General features: G+C 43.2%; 1 protein-coding gene across 2 annotated transcripts in view; it reads left to right on the top strand.

Moving 5' to 3' along the window:
- Positions 1–587: 587 nt before the first annotated feature.
- CBLB (Cbl proto-oncogene B) overlaps positions 588–11,431 on the top strand; it is a 134,318-nt gene continuing 123,474 nt past the window's right edge. Inside the window, exons 1-2 of one of the 2 annotated variants that reach the window (XM_017808010.1) lie at positions 588–718; positions 1,620–1,778. In XM_017808010.1, coding sequence (XP_017663499.1) covers positions 1,632–1,778 — 147 coding nt within the window. In that variant the 5' untranslated portion in view covers positions 588–718; positions 1,620–1,631. The remainder of the gene's footprint in view (positions 719–1,619; positions 1,779–11,431) is intronic. The other variant, XM_017808011.1, reaches the window with a different exon arrangement.

The following is an 11,431-nucleotide window of genomic DNA, read 5'->3' as shown; positions in this document are numbered from 1 at the left end:
TCTTAGTGGCCACAAAAACCCCAGCAAACTCCCAGAAGTGCGAAGGGGAAGCGCAAAGGCAGCAAAAATGACTACTGATTGTTAACACACACCGAGTGTTCCCGCAGGCAGGGGTCCCACGGCTCCACTGGGAGAGGGAGGGACACGCTGCCACAGCTCCTGGAGACCCCACAGCCAGGGACAATGTCAGTGTGAGCGCCAGGGCAGCCCCTACCCGGCACCCCCGGTGCCCCAAAGGCCTCAGGGCACCCCCTGCGCCAGCGGGACCAGGTGGGGCCGGAACCACCCCTCCCTAGCTTCAACCACATATCCTAGCCAGCTTTCCCATCACTCCAACCCCGCCTTCCCGCCTCCTCCCCATCCCGATCCCGAACCTCTCTCCCCGCCGCCACCCCGCCCCGTGCCCAGCTTCACGCCCATTTGCTGGCGGGCACGTCAATCAAGCTCAGTGTCCCCTCGTGATTGGCTGTTGTGTAGCGGCGGCTCCCGCCCTCGGGCAGGGGGCGGGGCTCCCGCTCTGGCACCGCCGCGCAGGCGCGCACGGAGTGTTGTGCCGGGGGTGGGCATGTTCCGAGCAGAGGAGCGGCCGCCAGCTCGCCGCGGGGAGGGGGCGGGAGCGGCACAGGGAGCGGGGCCGCCGCCGAGCCAGCCTCACTTCCCAGGAGTGCGGGGAGACCACAGCCTGCCGGGGGCTGCGAGCGGTGCCGCAGACAGACCTGTGCGTGTGCATCTCTCTTTCTCTCTCTTTCTCTCTCTGTCTGTCTCTCTTGCATGTGTCTGTAGGACTATCCACACACGCGCGCACATTCCCACCCGCCCGCCGGGCGGGCTGGGCTGTGCTACGGGAGGGCGATGCGGGCGGCGGGGCAGCAGCTCCGCACGGCTCCCTGCGGGGCGGCAGCAGCAGCAGCGGCAGCTCAGGACAGAGTCCCTGGGGCGGCCGGCGCGGAGCCGGGACGGGGCGCGGGCGCGGGGCGGGATGCGCTCCGCTCCGCCTGCCTCCCGCGTCAGGGGAGCCGCCGCCGCCGGAGGGAACAGAGCCTCGTCCGGAGAGACGCTTGGCCGCCCCGGACTGAGGACGGGGGAAGCGGCCGCCGCAGGGGCTCAGGAGCCTCCCTGCCCGCCCCCGGCTTTTCCCGGCGGCTCCCCTCGCCCTCGGCACGCGGCCGTGCCGCGCCAGCCCGTACATCTGTGTGCGCCGGGAGCCAGGTCCGCGCTGCCAGCCGCTGCCCCCGCCTGCCCTGCGGGTTCCTGCCTGCCTGCTGCCCTCGCTGCTTCTCCCTGCTCCCTCCTCCTCCTGCCCCCGCTCTGCCGCGGCCTCTTTTGTTGTGCGGGGCCGGGCATGGGGGCGCGGAGCCGGGCGCGGGTGTGCTCCCCCCTCCCCTCTGCCCATGCCGGTGTTGACGATAAATCCTGGATCGCTTCTGCCAATGTAAACCCGGGCCAGGTGGGTTTACGCTGTTTGTCGTGAAAAGTTAAGCTTGTTCCTAAACATGCCGTGATCTTGTCCTTTCCTGCCCGTGGAGAAGGAAGTGTTGCCTCGCAGGCTGCGACGGGTTCTGTGACAAGATGTTTTCAGAGCACCTTGTGAGTCTGTGTTTCTCTGTCTTTGCGGCCAGCTTGGCTCCCAGATGGCCAATTCGCTCAACGGCCGGAACCCGCGCAAGGGACGGATCCTGGGCTTCATCGATGCCATTCAGGATGCTGTGGGCCCCCCCAAGCAGGCAGCTGCCGACCGGAGGACTGTGGAAAAGACCTGGAAGCTTATGGACAAAGTGGTGGGTGTCTCGGTGCATTCGTGTATACACAGTGAAGAATGGGACTATTTAAATAAGTACACATGGGCAAACAGCTCCTTCCTCAGCTCTAACTACTGTGCTGTGTGTGCCTCGGGAAGTAAGGGGACTTATATTTTAGGTTATTTAAGCACCATTTGTCTTTTTTTATTTTTTTTTTTCCTTTCCAGTGGCCTCTGGCTATGTTTTTTTTAATCTTGGTTTGTGGAAGGAAAACAAATGTGTGTGTTTGCCTTAGGCTATTGTTATTTTCAGATCCTTTAAAATGACTCAAACTTGAAGAGCTGTCCTAACCAAAAGCTGCTTAACTTAGACTTGTAATCACATATTCTGTGTGTTTCGTGTTGGATCACACTGTTAGTCTGCAAACAAGACCTCCGAATTATGAAACTTCAGTTAAGCTTATCGTCCTGTGAGACACGTTGGTGATGGCAACATAGATGTGTTTGTGCTTTTAGGAATGTGCGTGGGGACTGGGGGATGTCACTCTTGTCAGTTTAGTAAACAGATTAGTATGGTATGCCTAACTTTTTAAGTATCTGTTCTGCATTTTAATGACTTAAAAATACTTCTCCTCTTAATTTTGAAACTATAGATACACTGTATTGAAACTCATTTTTCAGGAAGTGAGGGGATAGACTGTAGTTTTTTAGCTCTTATAGCTCTCTGCACCAACCTGATACATTTTGTTTAGTATTGCATGAAATGACAGCTTGTATGATGGTAGATTATCTAGAAGACTTCCTTACCAGTGGTAGGAACAGTTTGATTATAACATGGATTGCTGTTCAGGAGATGCAGGCACTCTGCTTTGCACATGGGTTGATACTTAAGAGCTTCCTCTTGAAACTGCTGAGCAGTGAATATTACTACCTGTTGGCCTTGGATCTGTATGGCAAGAGAGTTATGACTTTTTGTCTCAGTGATTCTTTGTGGTTTAGTGTAACTGCTTGCTTTCGCTGTGGCTCTTGTAAAATATTTAACATTTTTTAAAGTTCATAAGTAGTTATACTGACATGGTGGAGATTATTTCTTGTAATATGCCTTTACAGGTGGTAACTTCAAAGTTTTTGTCTGTGTTCATGTATGCTCTACTTTTTTGATGCTCCAAGAATAGCATCTGTGTTTCCACCGCATTTTCTGATGATGTTTATAAACTTAAAACCCAGCCTTGACAGAAATCATTACTATCACAAAAACTTTGTTGATATTTTTCTGTCAATGATCAGGATGCTGTTAAGAGTGAGCATCTTGTAATAAGAAATGCAAATATGAATCTCTGAAAGTAGGTGCTCTTCCTCAGTAGAAGGAAGTTTTCAGCTTGGAAACTAGGAACCTGGTTTGTTGTTGAAACCGCATGGGGAGTGTATAGCTCTCATTTCCCCCTGTGTCAGGTCTTTTACAGATCTATACAATAAGGTTGTACCCTGATTTGTTTGTATATTGTCTGTGTATTGTCTTTAAACCCACTGTTTGGATTTGTGGATTGCTTTCATTCATCCAATATAGGATAACTGTATTTGTCATAGCCCATGAGAACAGCCAGTAAGGCCTGTTCAGTAGAAGTCACTGGAAAGGCTGGATATTGTGCTGTGCTTCCTTTTTCATTTTACTGGATAAGTGTCCTCAATTTGGATCTTTAATGTATCCTCTTTAAGCTGCCTTCAGTTAATCAAATTTTATTTCCAAATTGTATTAAAGTATACCAGACAGGATGATGTCATAATGTGAGAATGCTGTAGCTTGCTGCTTGAGTTTTTAGTATTTCATACTTATAGCGAAAGGATGTGTTTGAGCAAATTTAATATGCTGGCAAACAAATTTAAATCTCTTAGCCTTGTGTGGCAGTAGGTGCAGGAAGGTCATTTTTTCCTCTGCCTAGATCAAACCCAGGGATTAAAATCAGAAATAGAAACCAGCTCGATCAACTGTTGTTTCAAATCCCATTTCTGGATTGTGTTCTATGACTAATTTCTGTGGTGGGTCACTGATCAAATTAATACCTAGCCAAGGCAATAGCTCTGTCAAGTCAGTGAGGTGCCACCCATAGTGAGGTTGTGGTTTTAAGGCCTATTTTGCTTGTTGTAACAACAGTCATTATTCTTGTTTATTCTTTAACTGTAGTAGCTGTGATAAGCATGGTTTTTTACTGTAAGGTAGCTAAAGTTTTCTCCTTTTCTAAAGGTGTTAGGGAAATGGAGAATGGAAAGAAAGCAAAGCTATTACCTTGACCAAAGAATGAAAAAAGACCAGCCTTAAAAACTAAGGGCAGAGCTCAATAATTTCTGGTTTACCTTTCCTTCATTTCTTTCTATAATTTCTTCTTCTGGCAGGTGAGATTTTCTGTATGAATTGTTTGTTTGCAACAATAAGGGATTAACCAATACTACAAATACTGCTACCCTGTAAGAGCTATACTGTGAGGGTGGTTTTATGGTGTGTATAAAAGTTCTGGCTACCTAGACACCATGCAAACTTCTTTGTATGGAATGGATTCTGTGTCATGGTTTCAAATTGTTTGGATTTCCTCGTAATGTCTGTTTTCCATGGCCTGATGCTTTAGGTTGGAATAGGCAGAAGGTTGCGGTTTTGCTTAAGTGTCTTCTCTTTAAGCTTTTAATATCAGTTTGAAAATAACCAGAGATTTGAAAAAGAGTTCTTTAGCAGGACAGAACGTTATAGTAGTGTTCCTGCTTAGAGCCTTGTTTGTAAAAGCTGCTGTAAGCAATATGCTTACAGGAAATAAGAAAAAAAAATTGCTAGTAAGTAATCAGTGAATGTGGATTGTTACCTGTACATCTTATATCTGTATTTTCCTTTCTGTACTTCATCCATTGAGGTCTGTACATTTTTTGTTTACTGGTATGTCTTTTTTAATGTGAATTTACAATACTAACTGTATTGCTAAAGGGTCATCAACCATTAACATCAATGTCCAGTTTCCCTGCTGCTTTTCTCATGGGTAAGCAGTAGCTTTACCATTAAGAACCAAAAATATTTTGTTTAATGCCTTTGCAATGCAAAGGATAATATTCCTTTTATGGTTTGGAAGGCTAGCCCCGCATTCCAGTGCTAGCATTGTATGAGAAAGTTGACCATATATCTCTGGACTTGTAGCAAGCAAAGTGCTGCTTTTAAAGCTTGATGTCTATTTTAGAAAGTTCCTGTGAACAAAAAAATCAGTATTGTTAACAAACAACTCAAGTCTTCCTTTAAACTATGTATAAATTATCTGAAATTGTAAACCTTATGGTTTTTAAAACCTAGAGACTAGTAGTGTATTACTATTAGAGGATAATGGTTATGTTGAGACCAACTTTGGGAGAGAATGACTGTTGTGTAAACATGGGAGTAGTTAGGTCAGTTTACTGCTTGGGCTGTTTAGAGTTACAAGTAATATTTGTTCACACTTCAGTCCTGTGGGTTTCAAGCTGATAAAATTGTGACACATTCTGAATGGGATATTTAGAACAGGTATATTTCAGCAACTTTCAATGACTTTTCAGTACTCTTATGCACTGGGCCTGAAAATAATTAAATTTTCTACTATGAAGTTTAACAACATTGCCTAAACTATTTGGGCACTCTGTCATGGCCCACCCAATTGCTTGACTCTGACTGGGTAAGTGGGGATGGCAGTTTGATTTGCTATTTAGTAATTATTCAAGAGCAAATTAGAGTGCGTGTCCAAAGCTCATACTCTTGATTTAGTGAGTAAAAGCTGTGTTACCTCTGCAACTTAGTATTGTAGTTTACTTTAAATTAACATCTCTAAGCATCTAAGTGAATATATGAAGTGTGGTAGTTGAAACTACGTGTGCATTGGATATTCTTTGCAATGCTTTATGTAATCGTTACATTAGTGTGCAACCCTCCGATTCAATTAGATGTCATTGTTCCAAAGGATCTAGAAAAGGCAGTCATCAGTCACAACCATGCTATTCTTCATTGTATAATCTGGTCCGGTGACAGGACTTGAGGGAACGATGTGAAGCTGTGTTGGGAGAGGTTTAGGTTGGATATTAGGAAAAGGTTCCTTTCCAGATACACTGGAACGGGCTCCCCAGGGACAGCACCAAGCCTGCTGGAGTTCAGGAAGTGCTTGGACAATGCTCTTGGGCGTATGGTAGGATTGTTGGGGCTCTCCTGTATAGGGCCAGGAGTTGGACTTTGCTAATCCTAGTGGGTCCCTTCCAGGTCAGGATATTCTACAATGCTATGGTCAAAGTTGGTAGGAAGTCTTATGTCCTTCATACACTGCTTGTGGAAAAAGAATAAAATAGTAAACAGAACTGGAAGCTACTCTGTTTCTAGTTGGAAGAAAGTGAAATTGCTCTCTGAAGTGAACCGTCCTTGTGCGTATGTAGCATCAGGATTGTTATCACTTATACCTCCAGCATGGAAACATATGGCTCAGTTGTAGTGTGGTTGTTGTTGAACAAGTACTTACTGTATTCTTAGGCAAAAAGACTGGTGATTGGGTCACCTCTACTTACATTCTGATGAGAAGGCTTCTTTCAGAAAGAAAAGCCATCTCTCTATCTTTCTGTGAAAAATAAAATGCATTGCAGTTAAAGGAACTTCAGGCAGGAAGAAATCTATGTTCAGACTTTGACCATTTTCCTGGCTAACCCCTCCTGATAAATTTTTTCAGAGTTCATTGTTAGTAGCACTGTGTTGTGGTTTTCTGGAGAACTGCAGAGCTACCTTTGTGCTCTCTGTGGTGTGTCAAAGTGTTTTAATTCTTTGACAATTCTGTACAGCATGGCAGAAGGCACTCATTCAGTTGGGCAGTTTTGAAGTGTAGTTTTGGGAGTGTGTGAGCACTGATGCTCCGATTGTTCTGGTTCATTCTGTTTAAGCGGATGTCCTACTCATTAGATACTTACTCTGTTTTAGCTGAGTTACTTTCCTTGTATTGTCTTTGACTAGCATTAGGTGTTTAAACAGGTTGTGTTAAGGCTGCTGTACTTTGCTTGAACAAAAGTTCTTTTGTCAAACGACTCCAGGGCTTTCAACTTTGTTTGCTTTAAAAAGTGAATAGAAAATAGTTTTCTGCAAGAAATTGTCTCCATACAATAGGCCTCCATTACTCTCATCTTTGACCATGCTATGAAATAATGCCTTGTAATTTGAGTCAAACATATTCCAAAATGGTGGAGGAAGAGAGGAGGGAAGAGGGGGTTGGTTTTTTTCCTACAAAGGAACTAGAGTAAACTTGTCTAGAAGTTCCAGAGTTAACTGTTTCAAAATCAGTTTTTGGTAGATTAGGATAATGCCTTGGTTTTTCACAATCAGAATTGTACTCTCTTGTTTCTGTGATTCTGGATTAAGTACTTGGATTTTCCCTGAGTGAGGTAGTGGAAGGAGCTTAGTTTTGTCTCAGTTTACCTCAACAAGAGAGACATTTCTTACTAACTTGTTGACTGACTACTTTTAATTTTTTACACTGCTTGCTAAATATGTACATGCTTACTTCCAGTCAAAACAATACAAAAATCACACAGTGATATGATTCATGTCCGCTCCTAAGGTGTTGGTGAGAGTTGCTTTGTAAAGTGCAATATAGAGGTCTTTATTTTTGGAGTGTTTTTTTGGTTGTTTGTTTTGTTTTGAGTTCTGTTTTCTTTTGAAGAAAGATCTTGGTAGATCTTTTGCGTCAGCAGGTGTTATTTCTTGTTGCTTATTTTTAATTGTGAACTGCTGTGGTATGTGTCAGGACATCCTCATTCTGGAAACCATATGGTTTAGCAGCCATTTCTTTACAATATTACTTCCTTTCAACTGAAACCTTGTGTACTCTATAAAGAAAGCCTTGTGCTACTTCGCTGGATCACTGACTTGAACTTAATGTTAGCATTTTTTTCAATTAGAATGTATAAGGCTAATTGAGGTGCAGAAGATGTTTTGTATGACTTTCTTAAAAGCTTATTCTGAAATTGAAGGTTCTGGTAGTGTGCTGTGTTTGTCTCTGTAAATTCATCAGAAGGTGAAGCCTCGTAAACCATCTTGACCACAGGATCCAGTTTTGATGTGTATATGGCTGTATGTAATGACACTGGACTGAAGACTTTCTACAACTTCTGAAAGAGAAACTTATTTTTTTAATTTTTTTTTTTTAGTTTTTCCTTATAACTGGATATTCTTTTTGTATAGTTGAATGGACTGACTGTTGAAAATTCAGCCATCAGCATAAGCAATTTGCTTTTTCCTGTTGTTTTTATATTTTAATGGTATTTCTAATATATGAAACCACTTATATTTTGCTTCTTGGCACATCTGGTTGAAAAGATAGACTTCAGGAAGATAATTAATTCTTTTTTCATGAGTTTTAAGTTAGAAAATAAGTAATTCAAAATGTTTGCAGCCTTCTTTGCTTGCAGTCTGCTTTCATTGCTGACTTTTTCCTCTGAATAAACGTCACCATCTTTCAGCTATTTTTTTCCCCCGTGTTTGTTGCTTCATAAAGTTGTAAGGCCTAATTTGTGAAGAATATCAGTCTGGTTTCAAGTTTTGACTAAATCAGAAATTGCAGAGAACAGAAGTTCAGAGGGAAAACATCTATGCTTTTCATAAAGGTTTTCACTTCTGTGTTTGAGAGTCGAGTTCTTCTTACTCTTCTACAAAAGAAAAAGAAATTCATGTATGTCTCTGCATGGATGATTTTTCAGGTCTGTCTACACATGCAAAATTCTTTGCCTGATGTCTGAAATCTCTTTAAAGAATTCTGTCAGCTTAACTTCAGTGTAACAAGAAAAAAAAGTTTAATCTCCTTCCGTGAGCTTCTCTTGTTAGCTCCTTTCTTCATCTTCTGGGGTGACGCCATCATCCTGCCTTCACTTGTGCAACTCCTTTACTTGAACTGCTCTTTTAGAAGTTGTGTCTGAATCTTTCAGGTCAATCCATTCACCTAAATCTCTCATTCCATCCCGACTTTGCTATTCTCTATGTAAGTTCAGCTTTGCTTTTCTGACCTTGAAAGAATGCCATCCTATCCAACCTTTATTCTTTGAGAATGCTGCTTCAGGCATGTCCTAAACCGCGGCTGGGACCCTGTTGTCCTTTATTTATCCTGATGACCTTATCTTTATCACATGAAATATAAACAAGTTATTTTCACTTTCAAAGTCTCTTTGCACTTATGGATTGCAGTTCCAGACTTTATTACCAGGTCAAGAGATGATTAGGTATCTTAATCTTTTACTCTTTTTTACTTCCTTCTATCTTCTTCCTCAACTGAGGAGTTCTTTTATGAACCACAAAATTATTTGAGACCTTGCTGTGAAACATTGCTGTTTATATCTAGAAATACTGAACTGCTAGTGTTCAGTCCCTGAACTACCCTCTAGCATGTTCAACAGTGTTATGCTTATGTATTCGTATTTGCCTGCTTCCCCTTGGCTGTCATTTTTTTCCTACTGAGATTGTAAATTTCTCTGTGAAAAGACTTCCTGATGTGTTACTTGGTCTAATAGTTGAAAGAATAATAGCAATTACTAAAATAACAATGGATCAGTGAAATGAGGGGAGCTATTGCAAATGTCATGTCTTAAATACTGTTTTGGATAAAATGCATTTCTACAGTACTTATGGATTTGTGCAGTTCCAGTAGTGCTGGGCTTCTTTTTAAAAACTTGTTAGTGCTTGACTTTTGTCCATTCAGAATTCTATCTCCACTTTTCTAACTATGACCCCAGTTACCTAAGTCTGCTTGCCTGATTGTGTTTTTATGTGTATGTTTCAGAGGGTAAAAAACTATGATGTGTTTGCTTTGCTGTTTGTGGTGCCTGAAGGTCTGCTAGTGACAACAGTCTGAAGGCAGTAAATTTGTTAATGGTTAGATCTAGAAATTGCAAGAGGGATCAACAATAGTGATAAAGCTTTGAGTTTAGAGAGGTGAGTGTTAGAGAATACAAGTTTGTTCCCCCTCCCCCAGAATTGCTCAAGACTGCACTTTTTTGAAGTCGATACATTAGTCAGAATAGGAATCTAGTTTCAGCAGTATTAAGATGTTTTTACAACCTCGTTAGTTACCTCAAAAGAATGTCAAAGTCACTAATATATAATGTGGCAATCTCTAAATGATGCCTATAAAACTTTTATACCACATGGACTTAATTTTTTTGTAAGTATTTGCATGTGTACAGCTGCACGCACATGTTTAGAATGTGTCCCTCTTCAGTGTTTTAGCTGATCGTAGACAGCTCAGTGCAATACCACTGAAAAACTACCTGTTAGTTTTGATCTCTCTTGCTTTCTAGAACAGAACATTACAGAACAAACTATAAGAGAATTTGAGTAGCCAGGAGACAATTTTAACCTTGTAGATGTTCAGGAAACAAAACCTTTCTCTTCCAGAAACAATTCCAGTAGAGACTAGATTGAAATAAAGTTGTTCAAGTAATCGAAGTTTATTCTTTAAGTAAGATATATATTAATCAATTAATATTTGTGCCATTTAGGAACATGAGGACTCCAAGTCCATTAAGATGATCTTGTATTTGGTTTGCATGGCAAAGTTTTAGTAATGGAGAGACTGTGGGGTGGCTTCTGTGAGAAGCTGCCAGAAGCTTCCCCCACATCTGAAAAAGCCAGTGCCAGACCTGCTGACCCCCATCAATGATGGTGGTAGAGCCTGTGGGATAAGGTGTTTAAGAAGGTTGGAAAAAAAGTTACTGTGCAGAAGTCTGTTGCAGGCAGGGAAGAGAGCAGTGAGAATATGTGAGAGAAACGGGTCTGGACACACCAAGGTCAGTGCAGAAGGAGGGGGAAGAGGTGGACCAGGTGCCAGAACAGAGATTCCCCTGCAGCCTTTGGTGCAGACCATGGTGAGGCAGCTGTGCCCTGCAGCCCATGGAGGTCCACAGTGGAGGACAGATCCACCTGCAGCTTGTGGAGGACTTCAGGATGGAGCAGGTTGATGCTTGAAGGAGGCTGTGACACTGTGGGGAAACCCACACTGGAGCAGGCTCCTGGCAGAACCTGTGGACCCGTGGAGAGAGAAGCCCATGCTAGAGCAGGTTTGCTGGCAGGACTTGTGACCCAGCAGGGGATGTATGCTGGAGCAGCCTCTTCCTGGAGGGGACAGTAAGCTGTGGAAGGGACCCACGCTGGAGCAGTTCATGAAGAACTGCAACTTGCAGAAAGGACTCATGTTGGAGAAGTTTGTGGAGGACTGTCTCTTGTGGGAGGGGCCCCATGGTGGATCAGGGGAAGAGTGTGAGTGGCAGAGACTGAAGAGAAAGGAGTGGCAGAGACAACCTGTAATGAACTGACCACAGCCCCCAGTCACCGTCCCCATGCGTCACTGGGGGGAAGGAGGTCGAGAGGATAAAATTAAGCCCAGGAGGAAGGGAGTTGCTACCCTACTCTGATTTGATTGGTAGTAAAATTCAGTTCCCCAAGTTGAGTCTATTTTGCCTGTGACAGTAACTGGTGAGTGATCTCTCCCTGCCCTCATCTTGACCCATGAACCTTTCATGACGTATTCTCTCCCCTCTTACACTGAGAAGGGGAATAATAGAAAAGCTTTAGTGGGCACCAAGCATCCAGCCAAGATCAAATCACCAAACTCCTAGTACGACCAGGAGCTGAAAAATAATGCGTTTAAATTCCTGTAGGTTCTAAGTTGTTTG

This window comes from Lepidothrix coronata, unplaced genomic scaffold (genome assembly GCF_001604755.1).
Source record: "Lepidothrix coronata isolate B3197 unplaced genomic scaffold, Lepidothrix_coronata-1.0 Scaffold21, whole genome shotgun sequence".
Classification (NCBI taxonomy): Eukaryota; Metazoa; Chordata; class Aves; order Passeriformes; family Pipridae; genus Lepidothrix; species Lepidothrix coronata.
The sequence above is the reverse complement of the archived record's forward strand: the minus strand, read 5'-3'. Positions and strand labels throughout refer to the sequence as shown.